Source organism: Rattus norvegicus, chromosome 7 (assembly GCF_021556685.1).
Source record: "Rattus norvegicus strain SHRSP/BbbUtx chromosome 7, alternate assembly SHRSP_T2T, whole genome shotgun sequence".
Taxonomy (NCBI): domain Eukaryota; kingdom Metazoa; phylum Chordata; class Mammalia; order Rodentia; family Muridae; genus Rattus; species Rattus norvegicus.
In genome coordinates, this window is record NC_141540.1 from 133,098,290 (window position 1) to 133,123,140 (window position 24,851).

Below are 24,851 nucleotides of genomic sequence, written 5' to 3' on the forward strand. Positions count from 1 at the left end.
TTATGTGTTTCCTGGAGATTGAACTCGGGTCATCGGGCTTGATGGCTAATGTCTTTACTTGTGGAGCCATCCTGCCAGCCCACTGCTATTTTTAATGGCAGCGTCTATTGCCTTCCACAAGTAGGCAAGTGAAATAATTAAGTGGGAATAAACACGGGCTATGCCATCATGTCTTATCGCCTCACTTTGCGAGAAGAGTGTCTCCACAGACGACATTGTTTCTAAGCACTCTCTTCTTGATTATGTTTAATTCACCAACTGAGACTCACTGATGTGTTACCCACATTTTCATCCCAGGCCCCCCAGGCCCTCCAGGTGGCCTGAGAATAGAAGACATCAGAGCTACCTCTGTGGCACTGACTTGGAGCCGTGGTTCAGACAATCACAGCCCTATCTCTAAATACACTATCCAGACCAAGACGATTCTCTCAGATGACTGGAAAGACGCAAAGACGGGTGAGTTTACATGTCTATTCAATGTGTTCATGTTTCCACAGGGTTTTTTTCTTCTAATTATAATTTTATCTTCCTCCAAGTCTTCCTATGTCCCTTTTACCAATCCCTCCCATGACCCTCTCAGTTGCTCAAATTGATGGACTCTTTTACTTTTATTAGTATGGTTATGTATACACTTATGAATACAAACTACTACATTTGTTTAGTGTTGCTTATATGCATATGATCCCACAGCCAGATATTTGTACTGGATAACCAATTAGGAGGCACTCCACGGTTGAAGCTAACTCTTCCATTCCCAGCAACAATTAGTTGCATGAAGCTCTTTGCCTAGCATGGGGTCCCATGAGACTTTTCCTTTCCACATTAGCATGTCTACTGGTATTGTCATTGTGCAGATCTTGCTTGGGCAGCTATGCCAAGGTAACATGGGTGAAGTTTCCTAGTCATTTATAGGAGACACAAATTCACAGTTAGCCGACTGGTACTCTAGTTCTTAAAAAAAATCTCTCTACACCTTCTCCCTCGATATTCCCTGAGTTTTTGCTGCAGGGTTTGTGTTGTAGATGTATTACAGGGGCTTGGCTCCCTGCAACCAATAATTCTCTGAATTATAAGCAATCGAGCTTGTTTTGGTAATAGTCTCTTTCCTTTCTCTGCAAAAGGAAACTTCTTTGATTTGCGGTAAGAGCAATGCTTATCAGTAGGTATATAGGTATAAAAGTATGTTTTAGAATACAATTAGGATTATTTTACATTTTACTATATGTCTTAGTCAGGGTTTCTATTCCTACACAAACATCATGTCCAAGAAGCAAGTTGGGGAGGAAAGGGTTTACTCAGCTTACACTTCCACATCGCTGTTCATCACCAAAGGAAGTCAGGACTGGAACTCAAACAGGTCAGGAAGCAGGAGCTGATGCAGAGACCATTGAGGGATGTTACTTACTGACTTGCTTCCCCTGGCTTGCTCAGCCTGTTTTCTTATAGAACCCAGGACCACCAGCTCAGGGAAGGCATCACCCTCCCTGTGCCCTCCCACCCTTGATCATTAATTGAGAAAATGACTTACATCTGGATCTCATGGAGGCATTTCCTCAAGGGGGGCTCCTTTCTCTGTGATAACTCCAGCTTGTGTCGAGTTGACACACAAAACCAGCTAATATATATATATATATATATATATATATGTATATATATATATATATAGTTTTATAGGTTTTTAAATACATTCATTGGTAATTCAAGTGGCAGATTTTACATTGTAATTCAAAAGGCTGAGGTCGGTTTCAAATGGTGTTCCCTTGGGAGCAGTCTAGCTTGTTTTTGAAGCAGAGTCCTTGCCCGACCTGAGGTTGATCAACTAGTCTTGGTCACCTGGCCAGCAATTCTGAGGGATCTGCTAAGCCGCTTCCTGATTGCTACAATTATAAGCATGCTCCAATATATCCAGCCCCCTTGTTTCTCAGTTTTTAGGTTTCGTTTTTATGTATATTCGTGTTTTGCCTACATGTATGTAAGTAAGTCTACCACATGTGTGCCTGCTGCCACAGAGGTCAGAAGCAACATCTTGCCTCCTGTAACTGGAGTTAAAAATGGTTGTGAGCCACTATGCGGGTGTGGTGAGCCAAACCCAGGTGCCCTGCAAGAGCAAAAAGTGCTTATAACTGCCGAGCCACCTCAAGCTCCACACACAGTGTTTCCATATGTGTGGAGACAGAATTCAGGACCCCATGCACATTTAGCAACACTCTGTCAACTGAGCTACCTTCCCAGCCCTCTTCCAGTGTCTTGTAGAGACAGGAAGCACTTCTCATGTTCATTCGTTGCCTGGGTCGTATCCCTTCAGCCCCCCACCCCCCATTGATCTTAGGGGTCCCGCAAATAACAGCTAATTGTCTTATAAACAAAAATCTCCAAGTGAATTTCAGCCTCTTTTAAAAAGACTCTGCCGAGACCCTTTCTCCATCTTAAGTAACACCCAGGTTCTGGATTTAGACAAAGACATCTTCTTGGCTATCTTTTCAGTATCACAGTACAGGCTTCTGGTTGTAGGCAGCTCATAGTCAAAGAAGAGACTAGCAAATAAGGAGGTGCCGTCCCGCTCAGAGACCTAACAACCAGCTCTGTTTCCCGTTTACCTGATGAAGATCTTGTATCAACCGGCACCTTTACTTGTCATCTTTCCCTTACCTGAAGTGAAAGCCCTTATGTGTGCAGATTCTATTCAAGGGGATGCTAGTGGAGATAGGAGATACAGAGATAGAGTTAAAACAGAGAGACAGAATGTAAATAAGAAATACCCAGTTTAATAAAGATTGAGAAAAAATAAAAAAAGAGGGAAACAAATACACACACACACACACACACACACACACACACACACAGCCACCAAAACTAGATAAGATGGATGAAGCTAAGAAGTGCATGCTGACAGGAACCGGATATAGATGTCTCCTGAGAGACACAGCCTGAGCATGTCAAATAAGAGGTGAATGCTAGCAGCAAACCATTGCACTGAGAACTGGACCCCCATTGGAGGAATTAGAGAAAGGATTGAAAGAGCTGAAGGGGATTGCAACCACATAAGAACAACAACCAGAGCTCCCAAGGACTAAATAAATAAATAAATAAATAAATAAATAAAAAACAGAGAGATGGGAAGCCAACATTTTAAAGTTTCAAATCAGAAGGTCAAAAAACGTATGTTCAGTCTTTTCATGAAGCTATGACAAGGTGATGGGACAATGGTCAAAAGTCATGTTTAGAAATGAAAGACATAGACAGGGTGAGGCCTGAGCCGGACCTAAGACATGTTAGGTGAAAGGGGACAGGGGACACTAGACGGCAACTCTTCACAGGCTGGGTGTTTATGATCTGCAATGAGCAGATGACGGTTCCCCGAATATTAACATGATGCGTCACAGGCAAGCCTAAAGAAACAAATTCTCCAACTACTATGCAAGTACGTACGTGCATTTGTGTGTGGGCTAATCATTAAAAACATGTAGAAATGTTTGAAGCAAGCTTAAACTGAGGTGTGGGCCTCTCTTGGTTGTGTATTTTTATCATCTCTCAGTTAAGTAGGCAAGCTAAGATCATACCTTAAGGATAATTTGCTATCTGTCGTGAGTAGCCGGAATGCTGAGAATTTATTACAGCACATGTAAGCCTAGCTCGGGATGACGCAAGTTCATAAACCCTATGAACAACATTATTCAGTGTTATTTTTATCTCGAGCATAAAAACATTTGCTGCCTGTGGACTATACTACTTCACCCAATGTTTGCCTTAGGAAACCATCCTAGCTTCTGCTCCAAGAAAATGGCTTTTTGCTAGTAAAAGTGTAGCCTATGGATTAGCACCAGGGTGGAGATGGTGACTTTGCAGAGGTGCAGGGTTCTAACCCCCATGTAAGGCTTTCTAGACAGGCAGATCACACACACACACACACACACACACACACACACACACACACACACACACACACAACCTTTCTAGTTTGTTATGAATGATGTCTCATTCCCTTCAAGATGGTATTTGCCATTACTAGATTTTTGTTTATTGTCAACCCAGAATACACATGCCAACTCTCTAAGAGAGTGAAAATGACCAGATTTAGTCACCTACTAATTTACGTTAATTTTATTTAGATCCCCCAATCATTGAAGGAAACATGGAGTCAGCAAAAGCAGTCGATTTGATCCCATGGATGGAATACGAATTTCGAGTGGTAGCAACCAATACTTTGGGGACTGGAGAGCCCAGCATACCCTCAAACAGGATCAAAACCGATGGCGCTGGTATGTGCAAGGATCTGAAATTTTCATAATGTCACAATACAATATCACGTTAACATATACCAGATTGTATTAGGAAATATTGTCTGCAATCAGTGGCTCATCTAGAAATGTGTGTGTCGCCAAAAACAACAAAAAGAAAATATTAATATATCTCCTACATGAATGATATAAAAATCTATAAAAATTTATCTACGTTGTTCTTTGCTATGCACATTTTAAAAATTTATAGAGTTTATATAATTAATGTACCACCTACATTAATTATATAAACTCTATAAATTTTATATTTTCTCAGCTTATTCCACCAGAGATTATGCAAATAATGCTTGTATGTAAAATCTATAGTTTTCAATGTAAACTGTGGGTCTTAACAAGGGAGACACTGGATTAAAAAGATTTCGTGGTTTGGGGTTTTCTCCACTTTGGTTTCTCACAGGGGCATTTACAGCTGAATACCCATTTGACTAGGGCATGGAGGCATGGGGTAGAGAGCAGAAGGGTCTGGAAACAAAGGAGGCAGTGAAGATTCACAGAATCATGGCACTGAATGTATGTTCTCTTAACTCTAGGTGTCATTCTAACTACGTTCTCAAAACAGTTCAACCAGTTCTAACTTTCTGCAAATACCCATCCCATTTAGGTCCCCTCTATTTTAAGAAATTCTCCACTCTTTCTTTACCCCATGTTTCCAAAGCAAAACGTTGTTCCGATTCTAATGACATTTCTCCCATTTATTATGCCGTGTATATATAAAAAAAAAACTTTTTTTCCTGGTTCACTGAATTCATTTATTTTGACATTCCAAGCCAAAAATCAGAGTTTTATTTGAGTTAAAAGTTTTAAAAAGATGATTGGCTGACATTCAAATTCTGCTGTCGTCTCTTAATGTCACCTACCCATATTTTTGGCTGCCCCAGTTCCTTGGCCCAATTCCCAAATAGAACTATTAGTTCTAGTGTCACGAGGTCTGCCATTAGTGAGCCACTGTCTATATTTCTATACAGTTTTAATGACATGAGGACTACCATCAATAAGGTTTACAGATCTATGTAGCTTTCTGCAGCGTTGTCAAATAAACGTTGATAGTGACAAAAGAAAGAAAATATTAAAATCCCTGGTTTGTTTTGAAGTGCTATTCCAATGCTTATTAATTGGCCAGAGACTTTCAGATAGTTGCATTAACCTGAGGTCCATACTCATAAGATCAAAAGTTGAAATCCGGATGTGTGGGGTTCACCTTCCAGTGAACTGGGCTTTCTCTTCAAAACAGCTTTTCAAGCATAGCTCTGAACACATACCCTCTTCATAAATTTGGACTAGAGTCTTAATTGAAGCTCGAATTCCTCTCCTAATTATGAAGGTAGATGTCACCAGAATTTTTTTTTATTTAATATATTTCCCTACGAATGACCCGAAACGTTCTGTTTTCTTTACACCACAAAAAAAAAAAAAAAAATCACTAGGAGAAAGAAGTAATCCAAATGGAAACTGTATGAGCGGCTGACCGCATAGCCAGGTCTTGGGTTTATTCACTGCTCTCTCAGATGTCACCTATGTTGCAATGGTGGCTTCTGTGTGATGACTGAACACAGAAACAAAGAAAAACAAATAGAGCGTGACTTGACTGGTGGTTTTGACCACAGAGTTTCGTACCAAGAAATCAAACTTGATTTGTTTGAATAAGCATTCATTTCAGAATAAAATTTCAGGAAAATCCCAAGTGTTTAAGTTGGGTTAGGTAAATATCTCAGTCATAACATTATACCATACCTGTCTCAAGTTTGGACCAATTTTTCTCCTCGAGTTGGGTTAAATTTCTATGGTGTGAACAGCGTCTTTTATGAAGACCAGTTCTCTTAGTGAATGTTGTTCACATAGCAGAAGGCTGTCTTTGGTGGTGTTCCTCCATAGGACCTCCATCCTCCTTAGGCATTTTGTTATTCTATATTTTATTATTTCATATCGAAACCTATAAAATAATTTATATATAATACCACATATGTCCTTAGCCATGTAATGTACCATGTAATGCACATAACACATCAATCTGTGCATAGAGGGTTTCAGATCTTAGTGCCCTACCCTACATGCTCAGTTCACTTGTGAACGAATAAATTCCAGCCCCCGGCAATCCTTAGCAATCCATCAGCAGAATGTGTGTTCTCGGATATACTGCTTGCTCTCTCATTGTACTCTTCACCTAATCCCCATGATAACTTTATCAAATTAGCACTATTACTATGGAAAGTTCCTTCAATGCGGCATTTTTATGTAGCCTACTTTGTTCTTGACCTCGAGACCCCCTACCTCAGTCTCCTCTGTCTAACGATGGTAGGTATGTGCCACCAAGCCTCGGTTGGTCATCATTCTAGATTTCATGGGTCAGTAGGTCAAGCTTACACCTGGCCAATGGGGTACAGAATTCAAATTCAGATTGTCCCAGTATACACCCCTGTTCTGCAGTGTATGGTGCCAAGCTGCAGGCCGTTGTTCTGTAGAATCCCCAGAACCGCCACACTATCGCTTCCTAGCTCTGTGACTCAGGACACATTCCTTTACTCAATATAAAGATCTTGCAGAGTAATTGAGGGCATTCTTTGGATTCAGCCAAGTATATTATACGATAGATGCTTCCCCATGAAGAAACAGAGCACATGCTTGTAACTCCTTTAGAAATAAAGCAATATTCTGACCAAAAGAAAATGACAACAAAAGCATCCTTTGTGTTGTATCATCATGGGACCCATCCCCATATCATTGGTTCTGCAGGTGAAGGCAGATTGATTCTGGCAGCTTTCGTTTGTAGTTGTCAGCTCCAGTCCATTTATGGAGGAGAAATACATCACAAACAAGAATGGCATGCAAAGTGTAACGCCTTAGTTTTACAGCTAACGAAGCTACTCTTGATCTTATATTTTCATTCATTTTCTCTGTTTTATTTTTTGTCTTCTTTCTGTTTCAGAAATGTGTTTAATAGGAAGGAAAACATATCAGGAACCTTAGTAGTATATGAAATGTATTGTCCTTGTTTTGTTTGCCTGAAGACATGTTTAGCAAATGTACTAGAATGATATTTGTCTTCATAAGCATAAAGTAGCCCTTGAATTCTTCAATCTTTTCACATCTTTTTATTTTTAAGTAAGTGCAATGAAAATCTTCAAGAAGATTTCATTGGGCATGATGATTTCTGCTTAAAACCTTAATTTCTGGCAAACTAAGTGTCCTCACATGACCTTCATTACTTTTCACAAAGATTGAACTGAGCGAGTGACAGAACTATGTTACAGTCTCATATTTATAAATAGTGAACCAACTTGTCATCCTGCTCTATGAGACATCTTGGATTCCAGATCTATTTTCCTCCTCCAAGTAGGAAAGCTTCTATTTAAAATGGGAGCCATGCGGGAAGTCTTGGTATTATGCTCTAGCACCAAGCCAGGGTCTCATGAGTTACAAACACTGTACAGTCTGTTAGAGTGATCTATTAGCCCTTCGGAACCGCATTCGGTGGTATAATTACATTGGAATCTCAAAAATAAAAGAATCTGTACGTTGAAACTAGAACACCATTGTTTGCCTAGCTGTAGTTCCCTGAGACGAGGCATTCATGGGAAGACTTCCTGATTGAGCAAGGATGAGACCACGTAAACGCCAACTGCTGGGTTCTCTGATTCAACTAGACACATTTTAAATCTTGGTCTTTGGTTTTATAGACTGCTACATGCCATCATTCTGAGTCTCTCACCTGTTTTAATAATGGAATTTTGATGCAAAGTGAAATTATTAAGTTTAACTTTTTTGTGTTGAAATGACTATGCATGAAAAAACACTAGTTCTCAAAAAAATTACCTGTCAACATATTTTGTATCAAAGTTGATCTTTAGAAAATATATGTTTTCCATATTCAAACTTCTTATGTGCCAGTTTTTACATTGTCAGATACAGTCCAAAAAGTTATTTACTGGAAAATCATTTAAAAACTAAAACATACAAAGGAAATTGAAAATATTAGGTCATTTCATTGGAAAGAATAATCATGATATTGAGTTGATTTCCAAGCAATTTTAGATACATGAGCTGAAACTCACAGGCCCTTTTGCAAACAGAAACAAATCATCGTACATCCAAAATGCTGGCCAAGGGATGATTTAGAACTCCTTACTTTAAAATTATAAATAGTCTTTAGTTACTACTAATAATTAATCATTTCTAAATGTTAGTTCACGTTATTTTGACGATTTATGACTTAAAGAACACCATGTTTGTTCCATGCTAAGCGTCTGGGCTGGAAGTGAAAAGCGTCTGCTAACGTTTGCCTTTCTTTGAGACCAGGAAGTCACTGGAAGGTTTCCTGCATGAACAGGATTGACTTTATATAGAAGGCCAACTGCTCCGTTCTCTGGTCCAATTTAGACACATTATGCATCAAATTCCCTCTGTGGAAAATTGCTCCTAATCCGCGGAAGATAAAAATAATAGGTCAACAATCTAGGCAAAACTACAAAATATTCTACCAAGAGGCACAGTTCAGTTATCTTACCTCCGTGGTTTTCTTATCCTGAATTAAACAGCCTGAGCAGAATAAACAATTTTCGAAAAGAAAATCAGTCTTGGAATTCTTACTTGAGGAATGTTGTGTTAGAAACTACTTATCATAAAATAGAAGATATTCACCCTAACAGAGACAAAGTCTGTTTTTAATCACTATAACTTCAAAGGTTTACAACTGGTTATCAGGGAAAGGATTACAAAGAAATGACTTCTACCAAGAAGAGCAATTTTTGATTCAACACATTTTATTAACAGTTTATTTAAGGCTACTTTGACATTATTTCCCCATGACCATTTTATTTGTATTTATATCAACATAATATGTGATTTTAGGAAGAGATGCTTGTTATTTTGTCCATAGAAAGTGGAGTTATAAATTTAGAGTATTGATTTTGCAGCAAAGAATGTTTATAATTTATGGTTGTTTTAATAGCCTGGCCTGTAATATATATATAATTAATATGTAATATATTTATTATAACATATATGATCAATGTATATTATATTATGCATGCTATAATACATAGTATATATTAAAATATATTAGATACCATAATATAATATAACTAAAAATATATTGCATATTATAATATATTAACCAAGGAGCTAGAGTTGACCTTTAACACCCTGTGTGCCCCGTTTCACATTCTATTTCACATATGGAGCCTGGTGATTATTACATTTGTCTATCAGGCTTCGGGAAAGGGACCACACAGCTTGATAGCCAGGAGGAGCATGCAAATTTGTTTCTGAGTTGCTTTCATCAAGGAATTTATATGGCTGACCCGGAAGTTTTAAAATTGCTTCTTAGAGTCACAGTCCTCTGTTAGACTCTGATGTCCCGTGCATGCCACCTTGCTAGGCACATTTTGAGATAGGTGCGGCTAGGTCCTGTTTTAAGGGCTCCTGGAAGTGCTAACACTTCATCTGCTTAGTGTGTCAACCGATTCGGGATGACAGTGCACAGGAAGTCAATGACTTTGTCTGGGAAAGTGTGTGTTCCCTGTGGAGCACCAACCTTGGCCCAGGTTGTTACAAGCTCAGGGACAGACATCTCACGTTAGAAGCCAAGTCCGTGTATTTAGCAAGACGCAGTGCCTACCCCGGAGGGAATTCAAGGAGAAAGCAAAACCAAAAAACGCACCAGGCTGGGCAGCCCAAAAGCAATTTGGGTTTTAAAGGAGTGAGAAAAAAAATGACTTCTGGGGTTTAAAGAGGAAACAAATGGTAGATTGTTAAAATGTGATTATGGGGTCAAATACAAGTCAGCTGTGTGTGAGTTCCTCCATGTGCATTTATGTGTGAGGTTTTCTATGCACATCTGTGTATGAGCTGTTCCCTGTATATCTGTGTGTGAGGTTTTCTATGCACATCTGTGTGTGTGAGGTTTTCTGTGCACATCTGTGTATGAGCTGCCCCATGTACGTCGGTGTGAGCTCGTCCATGTACAACAGTGATAGAAGAGTGCTAGCCTGGGAGTTAGGAAAGAATACATAAAGGACAGTTGTCCAGTACAGAAACCATAGGATGTAATCTCCAAAAGTCACAGCAAGCCAAGGACGATAGGAGAGGATTGACGTACACCTCTGCTAGTGTGGCGAAGGGGCTGCTGCCGCTGGCTTTGCTCTGTAGATGAAAAACACACGGGTTTCTGTGGTAAATAAGAACTTCATTATCAGAAAAGAAAAAAAAAACATTCATGGCTTCTATTCACTTTTTGTAAATTTACTTGTTTCAGCACCAAATGTGGCTCCCTCAGACGTAGGTGGTGGGGGCGGAACCAACAGAGAGCTGACAATAACGTGGGCGGTGAGTATTAACGAACTGCACGGCGGAGATGCACTGACTATTTTTAATTGCAGAGCCACTTGTTTATTAAAATAAATTGAAAATAAAAGGAGAATTCAGCCCATGCAAAAGAACAGTTACCTTTCCCCCTAACTGCACAGCCGATGCTTCGGCCACTGCTGTAATCCAACTTAACCTGTCAGAGTAGTCAGTCACTCAGAGGGCTTGACACTAAGGGGTAAACTTTTCATTCAGTTTGAATGACTGAAAGGAAAATCCTACACTTGATCTTAGCCAAAAGGCCGAGAAGCGATGAAAGGAAAATCCTATGTCAGACTCAAAGCGGGTTTTCAAAGCAGGAGATACAGGGGCAGGGGAGAGAGTGACTGCTGCAGTTGTCTGAGTAAGACTTCCGGCAGACAGACATACGGACGAGCTCTGCTCAGCCCCTCACTCTTTGTTTTTAGCATTTGACTGTCGGAGAGAATAAAGGGTCACAACGAGATGCTGAAGATGGCAAGAAAATTGCCAGACTTTATTTTTTGCTCCTTGCGTGAATTAAACCAGCTTACCCAAGACATGGGTGTTTAATGGAAAGTGACTTAATTCTGCTATATGGCCATTTAAATCAAATCTTCAAGTGAGATTCAGAGGAAATGTTTGTTTGGTTTTTTTGTTTTTGGTTTTTGTTTTGTTTGTTTGTTTATTTGTTTGTTTGTTTGTTTGCTAGTCTGAAAATGTGCATGGAAATGTAGTGTTGGGGTGGTCACTCTGTCCCCTGCTCCTGTATCTCCTGCTTTGAAAACCTAGAGTCAGATGTAGGATTTTCCTTTCAGTCATAAAAATGTGAATGAAAAGTTTGCCTCTTAGTGTCAAGCTCTTTGGGTGACTAACAGATTAAGATGGATTACAGCAGTAGCTCATCAAGTAAGGCTTAACACCGTGTGTATGTGTGTGTGTGTGTGTGTGTGTGTGTGTGTGTGTGTGTGTGTGTGTGTGTGTGTGGTGTTATCCCAAAGGGCAAACATCATAAAAATTAGACCTTCAAAAGGGCAATTAGAAGATATTAGAGCTACCTTTAACTCAGGGTCGTCAGTTCTGGCACAAAACTCCTTGAAAATGCCATATGTCTTGCAGGGAAACCCCGAGCACGTTTCAGGAAATGAAACATCGCTGCAATGCTCAGTAAGCAGGTGCCAGGGCCAGCCTCTCACACACAGGAGAGGCACCTCTCTCCCTGCCCCCCAGCCCCCAGGCACCTACACTCCTACTCCTCCCGCACACCTCTTTCTGATGACAACTTCGATATTCTAGAGTCTGGAATCATACTATGTATGGCCTTCCGCTTCTGCAGTCCCATATCTTTTCAGTCCTGCTATAGGTGTTGAGATTGAAGAGGAAGGAAATTGATAAAACCCCTGTCCCTGTACCACTCATCGTTCAGGGGTTGAGGAGGAGGAAACAGTGAGATAAATGTGTGGAACTGATCGTGACACCTTGCAGGGGAAAGGGAGAGGAAGTGGGGGGATGGCACATAGGGACTGCAGGTTCTTGGAGTGGCAGGTTCCAATGGGCTGAGAAAATGCTGCATGGGAGCCAGTGTTTCTTCTACAGTAGAGGGAGGAATTAACAGGGAGCGGATGCCATGGCAGTCAGGGGCACACAGGCATTCAGTGATCATCAAGGATACCACTCCAGGGATGGCGGCATCTCCTGGATGAATGTTCTTCTGTGCTCTGGCATCTTCAACCATCTCTAATTTACAAAATGTGTCCCTTTACGAAGAGCATGCTTCCCTGTGTGACTGCGTTCTCATAAGACTTTCATTTAACTGTATCACACAGCTACTTGTTGTTTGAATTTCTATTTAGCCTTTGTCCAGAGAATACCATTATGGTAACAATTTTGGTTACATAGTGGCATTCAAGCCATTCGATGGAGAAGAGTGGAAGAAAGTGACCGTTACCAATCCGGATACTGGCCGCTACGTCCACAAGGACGAAACCATGACCCCTTCCACCGCGTTTCAAGTCAAAGTGAAGGCATTCAACAATAAAGGAGACGGGCCCTACAGCCTCATAGCTGTCATCAACTCAGCACAAGACGGTAGGTGAATGAGAGACACGGCTGGCCTCGTGGAGAAGGAAAACTATATTCGCTTGGAAGATTAAGGTTTGCAGCCTTCCAGACCTTGTCTAATAAGATCTTTTCCTATTATCATGTGTTCAGGAAGCGAGTATTCTCTGAAGCCAATTTTAAATGTTAGCCTTTCCATGTAAATAACAGAAGTGCTGCTAAAATATTCTAAGTCCTATTCATCTTCCTTATTCTGTCCTTACGAATTGGGAAATGTTCTTAAAACAGTTAGCCGATGATACTCAGGCACTGTGTTGTGATTATAATTTTGAGCCCTAAATTCTCCATACTTAAGAGTCAACTTCATGGAGTCTGTTTCTCTGTATGTTTTTTAAAAACTATTTCATTAATGTGATTATGTAGGTATCGTGCCTACATGTATGTCTATACACCACGTGTCTGTCCAGTACCTGTAGAGGGCTGCAGATCCCCTGAAAATGAAGCTACAGATGGCTGTGAGCCATGCTGTGGGAGTCAAACCTGGGTCCTCTAGAAGGCCAAGGGATGCTCATGTCCACTGAACCATTTATTCAGCCTTTGAGCATATGCAGTCTCAACATTGACTACTGGATAAAAGTCCCTGAACTGGGTATATAATAATCCTAAAGATTATATACATACCATGGCCGATAAAAAATCAGCAGGTTACAGCTATATAGTTCATTAATGATTAAAATTCGATAATAACAATTAAAGAAATAGAAACCATGAATTTAAAAGAGAATGAGGGGGAGGGCACCTGAGAGGGGCTGAGGGAGGAAGGAAAAGGAAAATGAAACATTTGTAAAATTGCCTGGAATTTTAACACAATATTTGTCTAATGTCAGAATTTAAGTGCATTTGACTATTACAATTGAATACTGGAGTGTGTGTGTGTGTGTGTGTGTGTGTGTGTGTGTATGTGTGTTTGTATGTGTGTTTGTGTGTGTGTTTGTGTGTATGAGTGTGTGTTTATATATGTGTGTATGTTTGTGTTTGTGTGTGTATGTGTGTGTGTTTGTGTGTGTGTTTGTATATGTGTGTATGTTTGTGTATGTGGGTGTATGTGTGTGTGTTTGTGTGTGTATGTGTGTGTGTTTGTGTGTGTGTTTGTATATGTGTGTATGTTTGTGTATGTGGGTGTATGTGCGTGTGTTTGTGTGTGTGTGTGTGTGTGTTTGTGTGTGTGTGTGTGTGTGTGTGCGTGTGTGTGTCCCCTGCATCTGAGTGTGCGTGTGTGGGCATATGGGAGTGTACCTGTGGAGGTCATGCTTCAGGTGTTATGCCTGGGGTAACATCCAGCTTGAATTTTAGCTTTTGTTTTTGCTGTTGTTTTTTTGAGACAGTCTTTCTAGGCTCTGCACACTATGAGTAGGCTGGGCTGACCGGCCGAAGAGCCTCAGGGATCCCCCTGCTTCTGCCTCCCAGCTCAGAAGCTGAGAGTACAAGTGTGTACCACAGTAGTCAGAGTTTTGCCTTTCTCCATGGAGTCTGGGGATCAAGCTTGGTTTCTCATGCTTGCAGAGTAAGCTCTTTACCAGCTGAGCTGTCTAGCCCAGCCAGTTGAATTTTTTTCTTTAAAATAAAAGTTTCTTATAGGCCAATTGAAGAAAGGGCAGCAATGCTCTCATATCTCTTTTTTTTTCTGGAAAATTTCAGTAAACTAAGCATGCTTGTTGAGGAGTCTTTCGGTAAATGCAAAGAGGGTAAAGTTTTAGATTAAACCCAGTTAGGTTGCTTCCTGTGGTTTTTCACTTAAAGTGCTTAAGTCTTTACTGCATATGTTTGGGGCTGAAATGATGGTTCAGTTTCCAAGATACTTACTGTGCAAGCCTTAAATGGGGTTCCTACCACATAGACAAAGGGAAGAGCTACAGTGTGTCCATGATCTCAGTGCTGGGAGGTAGAAACAGTAGCATCGGTGGTGCCTACTGAATAGCCAGGCTAGACAGCTCCACTGACCCTGTCTGAAAAAAAGAGGCAGAGAAGCAATGGCAGAGGCATCTGAAGATAGTCCTCTCACCTCCACATGCACACGCATACAGTGTATACCAACACAGAAGGTATGGAAGGGGCCAGGGAGATGGCTTTCCTGGCCAAGGACTTCCTTGAAGGACCAGAGATCAGATCCCCCAGTATACATGTGAAAAAATCCATTAGGGGCTCCTGTTTATAATTCCAATGCTAAGATAGAGTTTGATGGCTAGTGACTCCTGTCCAGTTAATGATTCTCACCCTCACTAAGAAACCCTGCCTCCAATATTAGGTTGAAAAATATAGATGAAGACATCTGTCATTGGCCTGTGGCCTCTAAACACACACACACACACACACACACACACAGAGAGAGAGAGAGAGAGAGAGAGAGAGAGAGAGAGAGAGAAGGGAGGAGGGAGGGAGAGAGAGAGAGAGAGGCAGAGAGGCAGAGAGACAGAGAGACAGAGGGAGACAGAGACAGAGAGACAGACAGAGACAGAGACAGAGTGTTTATAGTTGATAGGTAGAAAAACAAGTGAAGATACCATGCCTTCTGTCCTACTACAAATACTTGTGGCTAGGTTTCTCTTGGTATGGGCAGAGTAACACTATGGAAAGAATTCAAAAACTAAAGTGTTGTAAAGGTTCTCTGCTATCAACTTAGAGAAGAGAATCCAACATTCTGGCCTGCCTGATTTGCGTGTTTCACCGTTGTTTTGAAACAAGGTCTCATTTGCTATGTAACCCAATCTGGCTTCAAACTCACAGCAATCCTTCTGCCTCAACCTTCTGAAATGCCCAGTGTGTGCCACCAGCCTGGCCACATATTACTCCGAAACAGATGGAGAGCTGTCTCTTAGAAATCAATAGAAATGCTTATTTCTTATTACCTTCCCTCTTTCTTAAAAATGCTGCGTGTTTCAATTTACCGTGTGCTGTCTTTTAAAACAAGCATGCTACTCTACCCAGGAAATATTACTTTAGAGCACAGACATAAAAAGTAATCAGCTGAGTAACTTCTCTCAACTAAGTACCTCCAGAGAATAAAAGGTAAAAATCATTTAAATTTAAAAACCAGACAGCGATTACTCCTAGAGGCATATTTTCCGGACTTTATGTTTCATCAGCTTGGGGCTAAAGCAGGACTTCATCTCACAAAGAAAATTCCAGTTAGACTTATGTCAACTATCCTCTCACACGGGATCAATTTTGTTTTGGCTGCTCTATTTGATGCCAGAGTCAGACTTTAGGCAGAGGCCATGCTTCATACCCATTCAGTCTGGATGTGTGTGTTTAGTCATAGTTCTTTCCTGAAGACTTCACACGCCTCATAAATCTTGCAGATGCTGCACTTGTGTAAGTTGCCCATCTTCCTCCTGCAAGGATGTCAGTCATGAGGCAAGTGTACCTTGCCTGGGAGCTGTAGCTGCTCATATACGGGACATTTTGTAGCCTTAAGTATGGTTATGTCTTTTAATGAAAGACAGTAGAAGTTGATCATCCCCCATTCAAGGTTTCCGTGTTTCTTTGTGTAAAGTGCACAAGGAATGTATTTTTTTTCTGTTCCCTAGCAGATGAAGCCTTTGATACGTACTTGATTTGGTACCCAGTTGGAAGATTAGGCATAAAAAAAGCTCCCCACAGCCCACAAAATGGGAACATAACAACTTGTGTCAGGGATCTTGAACTTCATGCTTTTCAATGTTAGCTTGAACATGAGAGGGAGATTTTATTAATAGTTCTCTGCTCCTTTGATTCACATTAATAGCAATCAGAAAATTAATTTCCATGAGTGACTTTCTATGCTAAATACTAACCTCCCCATTTTTGACAAGTGAAGCTGTTGAGCTTATGTAATTAAATTTAATTTGTAGCAAACGACTATATGGGAATTATCAGTTTGGACTGTTTCCAAAAATATAGTGTCTGCCTGCGGACATCTCTGAGAGTTTTGAAGCTTCCTGTTTTAAGAAAGTGTGTGTGTGTGTGTGTGTCCACACGTGTTTGTGTGCCAATGCCTTTTTGTGTATGTGTATATGTGATATGTCCATATATACATGTGCATGTGGTACATTTATGTATATGTGGAATGTCTAGGTTGTGTGTCTATGTATATGCATAATTGTGTGTATGTGTCTGTATATGTTATGCCCATGTGTGTTCATGTGTGATACGTGTGCATGGGCATGCATGTTTGTGTGTGTGTATTTGTATTTGTGTCTGTGTATGTGCATGCCCATGTGTGTGATATGTGTACATGAGCCTGTATGTGTTTGTGTGTGTGTGTGTGTGCATGCCCATGTGTGTTCATGTGTGATATGTGTGCATGTGTGTGTGTATTTCCATGTGTGTTTATGTGTTCATGTGTGATATGTGTGCATGGGCCTGCATGCGCATGTGTGTGTGTGTGTGCATGCCCATGTGTGTTCATGTGTTAGTGTGTGATATGTGTGCATGGGCGTGTGTGTGTGCATGCCCATGTGTGTTCATGTGTTCGTGTGTGATATGTGTGCATGGGCGTGTGTGTATGTGTGTGTGTGTGTGTGCGCACACGCACATGTCAGTGTTTATGTACGTGAACAATGGCCATGTTCTAATATCTCCAATGACCACTTTAAAACAACAGAGACAGAGAAGTGGGAAGGCCATGATACTTCTTCGAAAGATGCTTATTTATATTTCTATTTCACTTATAGGCAAAAGAACTTTGATTTTTCTCTAAACTTCAAGAGCTTTATTTGAAATTCTATCTAAACGTCTGTCTTCAAAAACTAACACCCTCATTCAATTTTAGCTCCCAGTGAAGCCCCCACAGAAGTAGGGGTCAAAGTGCTATCGTCCTCTGAGATCTCTGTCCATTGGAAGCACGTTCTAGAGAAGATTGTGGAAAGCTATCAAGTGAGTGACTTGTCTTCCTAAGAACGTGTGTTCCTTCACACATACATGTGGTTTTAATAATATCACTAGTCTTTCACTGTTGGTGTCCCCAGTGGCTAATTTGGTATCGAATGCTCCATTCCTTCTGTTTAGTGGTTTGGGACATCCATATGCAACCCATAAGGAGTAAGAGAGATTCCCTCGATCTGATCATTACATACCATATGGACACCACGTAAACAAGAAACAAGGACGATATTATCTCTCATTTACAAACTGGACAACACCGTTTCCCGCCTGACTTATCTAGAGAGACCTGTGTGTACACAATGATTCGATGAAAAGTAAATCTGAGATAGTGTTGCTCACCCTGTCTCCCATCAGATCACACCTGTTACTTCCAGGTGCCACGCAAGTCCTCTACCATCGAGCCACGCCCTGACCTATTATAGCTGAGTTTTGGTAACCTATACCTATATTTCTGAAGGTTTTATCCTAAGAAAGGTGTGACAAGATAACCAGGAATAGTGGAGTGTGTATATTACCCAAGAGCTGGGGAAACAGAGACAGCTGATTCCAGAAGGCTCACTTTCCAGCCCGTTTAGTCTATTTGGCAAGCTCTAAGCCAATAAAAATGATACAGGCGGACCATTCATGAAGAAAGATGCCTGAGGTTATCCTCACATATCCATACATATATGCACCTGTGCCACACCCACAAATGCACCTGCATGTACATCAATATACACATGCAAAAATAAATGTACTATCTGTAAATAAGCTGGGAATCTTTTACGTCCAGTGTTCTTCCTCTATTGCTGGAGATAATCAATCCCTACGGATTCATCTCCCTTTTCCAGTGAACTTTCTGGCGAGTAATGCAAAGTGTTACATTTTGTTTTGATTGACACTGTAGTTTGTGTCCCTTACAGTGATCAGTTTTCTCATGAATCAATTCAATGCTTTAAGCACGCAAGCTTGGCCTAATGATCAAGAAGCCCAAGTCTATCTCCTCTATGTGGAAATGAATTCTAACTTCAGTTAGCAAGCACTTTACATGGAAGTGATGGTGTTACATTTTTTTAAAGTCTTTATTATATTTTTTGACAATTTCAATTTGGAGACATTTTCACCCACATTATCTTCTCTCATGCACACCTTCTAGTACTTTGATATCTTTTTTTCTTCCCCACTGAATTTAATTAAGCTTGTTAACATGATCATGCATGGTAGCTGGGGTATGCATTTACTAGAACATGGGAACCTTACCAGTGGCTTCAGCACTGGGGAACATAAGTTTCCTTTTCAGTATCAAATAACTGCTCACAGTGAGATATGGGAACTCATGACATATTTTGCATGGACGTATCTACTTCTGTACACTTTCAGACTCATTAAAATGTAACTTATGAGTAAACGTATATTTAAAGAGAGTCTATGCAGGGAGGCTATCTGCACTTATTCTGAAATGTTAATTTTTACATTCAAATAAGCCACACAAGCAGCATTTTAAAGCAGAGACACTAGGGATTCCTTTAAATGTTCTTTCTGCTCTCAAGTCACAAGGTCATTGCTTTTCTTGATTTTAAGTTTTAATAAAAACTGTTCTGCCATAGGTCCTTTGAGAATTGGATAAACAGAAGAACTCTGTGTCTCTTAGGATACAGTTTCAAAGATTAAATTTAAATAAAAAGAACTGTTTCTTAGGATACAGTTTCAAAGATTAAATTTAACAAAAAAACTGTCTCTTAGGATACAGTTTCAAAGATTAAATTTAGCAACTGTCTCTTAGGATACAGTTTCAAAGATTAAATTAAGGGAAGTGAGGTTATGTCCTTTGACTTGAAGAAATGACACATGGGATTTTGAGTAAGAAAATGGGTGTGATTATTCCTCAGTTTATTACATGAATTTTATAGAAATCTTATATCATTTTAGTCCGTGTCTCCCCATTACTATTGCTGTGAAGAAACACCATTACTAAAAGCAAGTTGAAGAGAAAAGAGTTTATGTTGCTTATGATTCTGAATCACTGAAGATAGCCCAGGCAGGAACACAAACAGGGCAGGAACCTGGAGGCAGGGCCTGATAAAGAAGTCATGGTACAGTGCCGCTTATTGGCTTGCTCCCCATGTCTTGCTTAGCTTGCTTTCTTATAGAATCCAGGACCACTATAGTCCAGGGACGGCACCACCCACCATGCTCTGGGCCAACCTACATCAATCGCTAGTGAAGAAAATGCCCTACAGGTGGATTTTATGGAGGCATCTTGTCAACTGTGGCTCTTCCTCCTCTCAGATGACTCTAGTTTGTGTCACGCTGACATAAAATGATTTTATTTAGCATAGTCTACAAACTCCTCTGTGAAGTGGATATAATCATCAGTGTGAAATGATACTTTAGAATGTTACTATTCACTACATGTAAGGGAACCTTCAGTCCTTGGTTCTGAGAGTTGTATACTAGGGTGAATTTTATCATTACAAATTTATTTAGGTAGTTAATGCGGATGATCCTAATGACGTTCCTGAGATTTCCCAGAATGTAAATGTTCGTTCTTCTGCTTAGCAAGGAAAAGGCCTCGTACTTTGTCTGCTTCAAAGTCTTACACGGGTGGAGGCATCTCCCTCACACTCAGGAGAAGGCGATCACTGCCCAAATCTTCCAGCCCTATGAAGCTGGGGACTTCCCAAAAGACTCTGCCCATCCAGAAGTCTGGAATACCTCTGCCAACAGATATCACCCTGTGGGGATATTTGGTGCATTTTTACTAGTTCTGTCTTGAGATGACAGAAATGCCAGAGATTCCATCAAACCCAATCACAAATGTGATATTGACAACATCAAAATGATCATTAGAGGCAAAATAAAAATAACATCAAAGGAATCAACAAGCAATGAGTAATTCTCCTGAGTTTAGAAACTGCATACCTGACTGGTAACCCTTTCAGTATGCCAAGCGGACTTGGCTTACTGATTTCCACGGTATAATGGTCATTTGTTTGCTCATGTCAATGAGAAACTTAGGATCATATTAACGTTAGATGCTTTTATCTAGGCATTTTGACTAGTTTTGAAAATAAATCCCCCACTAAACAGTGTATCTAAATATGTAAAAATTCAAATGTACTTATAAAATCAATTTTAATTCACTTTGTAGGCGTTAATAATGATTTAATACCCCCAAACAGTCTTTATTTTAAAAACCTAAATTCAAATTCATTACTTGTATTAAGCTTTGAGACACAGAAGGCTGTAGTTAACAAATGTAACAGTTTCTAACAGTAACATGGAAAAAACTTTTAAAGTATCTTAATTGTAGGTAACTCATATAACTCACCAAATTATTAGGTATTTTCTATAGAGTATGGCGCTCCGAGTTCAATGGGCCAGTGAGATGGGATGAGAGAAATAACTTCTACACGATATCCTCTGATTTCCACATGCAGTCCACATGCATACACATGCACAAACACATACACACAAACTAACACTAAATAGAATAAGCAGGGATAATTATTGGGTGCATTTACTTGATATTTTAAAGGAGTAAATAGTTTACATACATACATATTACATGCATGCATGCATACATACATACATACATACATACATACATACATACATACATATGAAAGGGTTTTGTTAGAAGAAAATCATTTGCCAGCACATTCTAGGCAGCACAATGAGATTTTTGCCAAACAAGGTATATTCTTCCAAACCATCAAAAGCTTATAAAGAATTGAAACCAGCTAAACAGAAACAAAACAAGACATCAAGATAGAGATCATTGTCACAAATATTCCCAAAGAAATATCACTTTCGCATTTTGAAAGTAAATCCCCATCCCCCTCCTTGCAACAGCACAAGGCAAGTACAATCAGCAGTGTAAATTTCATTCCACCTTACCAATTTTAATTAGATCTCACCATCCAGAGGTCAGTGGGAGGGTAAAGGTGCCATTAATCGGCACCGAAAACATGGCGGCCTCAAACCAATGGAGCAGAACCCACAGCAATGAATTTTGCCCAGTAAGAGCTGAGTCACAGAAAACTGTCATGTTTGCAGATTCGGTACTGGGCCGGTCACGACAAAGAAGCAGCGGCGCACAGAGTTCAAGTCACCAGCCAGGAGTACTCAGCCAGGCTGGAGAACCTTCTGCCGGACACTCAGTACTTCATAGAGGTGGGAGCCTGTAACAGCGCGGGGTGCGGACCTTCCAGCGACGTGATCGAGACCTTCACCAGAAAAGCCCGTGAGTGTCAGAATCTCATCTTAGACACATCAAAAGCTATCGTCTGATTTAAAGAAGATCCTGATTGTAGGTACATATGGAAAAAAGAAAGTTCTATCTAGCCGTTCAGAAAACTTTGGTTTTCAATCTTACATCCGTTATAGAACCAGAGGTCTCAGCGTCCCCAGGTACTGTCAACGAGGGAAAACTGAGACGCACAATCTCACACATTTTTATTCTTTCTAATGCCTTTAGAATGCGCCTCCGTCAAACTAAAGACCACTAGAAAATCAACTTGGCTACCATCTGCGTTTATTAATTTAGTTTTTTCACACAGATGAATTGGTAGCAAAATAAAATTGTATTAATAATTAATAACATAATAAAATCACAACTGTCCCTTGTTCATAGGTCACCATCGAATCCTATAAATACAGGCTGGATCTTCTTATACTGTGACTTCTCTCTGTTTTCTTTGACCATATGACAAGTTTGTCTGTTCTGCTCAGATATGGACGTTCTCCATCTCCAGCCTCACTTTGATGTTTCTCTTCTGGAACCCAGAATGCAGAACTCTAGAGACATTCACAACTATCTCTAAGAATGAGTCCATTAGCTTTGGCAAAGTTACAAAAATCAGTGGGGAGCATATCTCCTAGTACACTCACAGAGGCAGATGTATCAGACATGCATTAAACCTATGACAGCAGGCAATTGATTTTCCTCTTTAAATCTCCACGTTTTAATTTGACGAATGAAGCATTATTTTTTCTTGTTCATCCCATTCTCTCTCTCTCTCTCTTATTTTTTTACAAATCTGTGTTATGTACAGAATGGTTCCATATAGAAAGGATGCAGAAAAGACCACAACACACATTAAAATGCAAACAAAAACCCCATTAAATAAGTGTGATTGTGTCCACAGCACAGTAGAATAATTGAAATGATAAAAGGAAAGTGATTGTGTGGGAGTCACATCTGTGATGGAATGGCTGGAAGAACTGGAAACAATGTCCCAAAACCTAGAGAGTAAGTGAGGAGCAGTGAGAAGAACCAGTTTGTGACAAGCTGGGAGAAGCTTGGATTAGAGAAAAGAAGAGTCCAGAATTTGAAACATTTAACTTTGGAAATATCAATATGACCAAAGCATGGCTCTGAGGCAAAGAGGGAAGAGAACATTGAGGACAAAATATGAAGTACTTTGTAAATCATCATTGTCGAGGTCATTTCTGAGTGTAGTAAGAACCTTTTTTAAGTCAGGGAGCGACACCTAATTCCAGCGTTTTAAAGCCTCATTCTGACTGCTATTCAAGAAAGCGACATAAGAGGTGGCTTATATTTGAGAAGAGACTCAACCATTGGCAGCTAGTATGAAGGGGTAGTGTAGAGAGAGCTGGAAATGATTCTTTAGAAGGAGTTGGGTAAACCTATTGGTAACTGGGGTGTTAGCAATAAATGGAAGAGACCAAATACCAGATTTTTTGCTTGAGAAAGTAGAAGGTCGTGCTGCTTTCACAAGATGGAAAGACGCCTAAGACACAGATTTGAGGGTATGTGACCAGTGATTTGTCTTTATGACGTTACTTTTGGACATCGGACATTCAATATAGACAGGAGTTTCAACACCGGTTTAGAGAACAGTAGAGAGGTTGGGCCAGAGACTGACTGTGGGTACTTAAACAGTTAAGGAAGACTCATAGATAAAGCAGAGACATGTATGCAGAATTGACTTTGAAGTCTCTCCAACATGTACAAATTGACCAGAAAGCACAGAGTGAGCCAAGTATAATCAATAAGGGAGAGGGGGGCGGGAAGCAACAGCAAAGAGGTAGATGAAGTCACAAGGGATTTGAGAATAGAGCAGAGATCCAGGAACTGTTAACTCTAACTCAGGAAAGTTCCGAAGGCTTCAGGCTAGAGAAAGGTATAAGAAATGCCACTAGATTCGGTCAAGATTGGTGACCCTCATGACAACAGGGTTTAAAGAGACAGGAAAGGGGAAAAATCAGATGAGAATAAGGACAATTGTACTCCCTGCCTCACCAACCATTGCTGCTGACGGTTGACTCCCATGAGCACCGCAAACACATGCAATGTCGCTCGCAGAACTGTCATCAATCCAGTAACCACTATTCCCTGTTTCTTCTTCCCACAGCTCCCAGCCAACCACCAAGGATCATCAGTTCCGTGAGGTCTGGCTCCCGATACATAATCACGTGGGATCATGTCGTGGCACTATCCAATGAATCTACAGTGACAGGCTACAAGGTAAGTAAGTCAGGCCTACCGTCTTCTCCTCCACACCACTTTATTCCTGCACACATTGATGTGTGAGGCTTCAGCTGTCAGAAAAACACATTTGGTTTACTCGGTCTACCCACACAAAAGAATCAGATGACAGAGTCTCACAAAAGATCTTTTGATAAGAAGACGTCGTTAGTGGATTTTAAGGAAATTCTATGACAAGTGAATAAGATCAACAGAATGGTTGCTTTACGGGATGGAGCTGTCAGAACCGTCTGTGGCGAAACAGGAGAAAGGATGCATTTGTTCTGTTTGTCTGGGAGTGCTGGCTAGGGCGCCGCCACCTCCCTTCCTCACTGTAAACTAAAAGGAGAGGGAACTTCTGAGGAAGTTCACTGTAATCCATGGGGCTGCATTTGCACTATCTGTGTATGCTTTAAGAATAACGTGGACGAGCCTGAAGAAAGCGAGAGATCTTTATTAGGCCACTTCAAAACATGCCACGTTCTCATTTTATATTTTCCTTCAAGACAGAAAACGATACATCTTTCTCAGGTCCTAGTTTCAGTTATTTCAAAACGAAAGAAAACTAACAAACAACAAAAACAACAGCAAAAAGCCCTTGAGGTTATGGCACATGCATTTGTATGAGCTTATACATTCATTATTCCTGAGGAATCAAAACCACATGAAGGTTCCCTGACTTACCTTTTTGAACCAAAGTGTCCGTGCCCGCACCGACGACAAAGGGTAAGCATTGTGTGCTTGTGTTGGCAACAGGCATTGGCTGAGAACTGTAACTCCAT

At 40.4% G+C, this 24,851-nt stretch overlaps 1 protein-coding gene and 1 pseudogene across 6 annotated transcripts in view; one reads left to right on the top strand and one right to left on the bottom strand.

Moving 5' to 3' along the window:
- Positions 1-24,851, top strand: part of Cntn1 (contactin 1) — a 305,299-nt gene that overhangs the window by 247,421 nt on the left and 33,027 nt on the right. For all 6 annotated transcript variants that reach the window (NM_001439871.1, NM_001439872.1, NM_001439869.1 and 3 more), the window contains 7 exon segments: positions 298-456; positions 4,110-4,259; positions 10,549-10,619; positions 12,470-12,704; positions 17,485-17,588; positions 21,636-21,822; positions 23,957-24,069. In NM_001439871.1, the coding sequence (NP_001426800.1) occupies positions 298-456; positions 4,110-4,259; positions 10,549-10,619; positions 12,470-12,704; positions 17,485-17,588; positions 21,636-21,822; positions 23,957-24,069 (1,019 nt within the window).
- On the bottom strand, positions 10,762-10,912 carry LOC148004934 (U2 spliceosomal RNA; annotated as a pseudogene).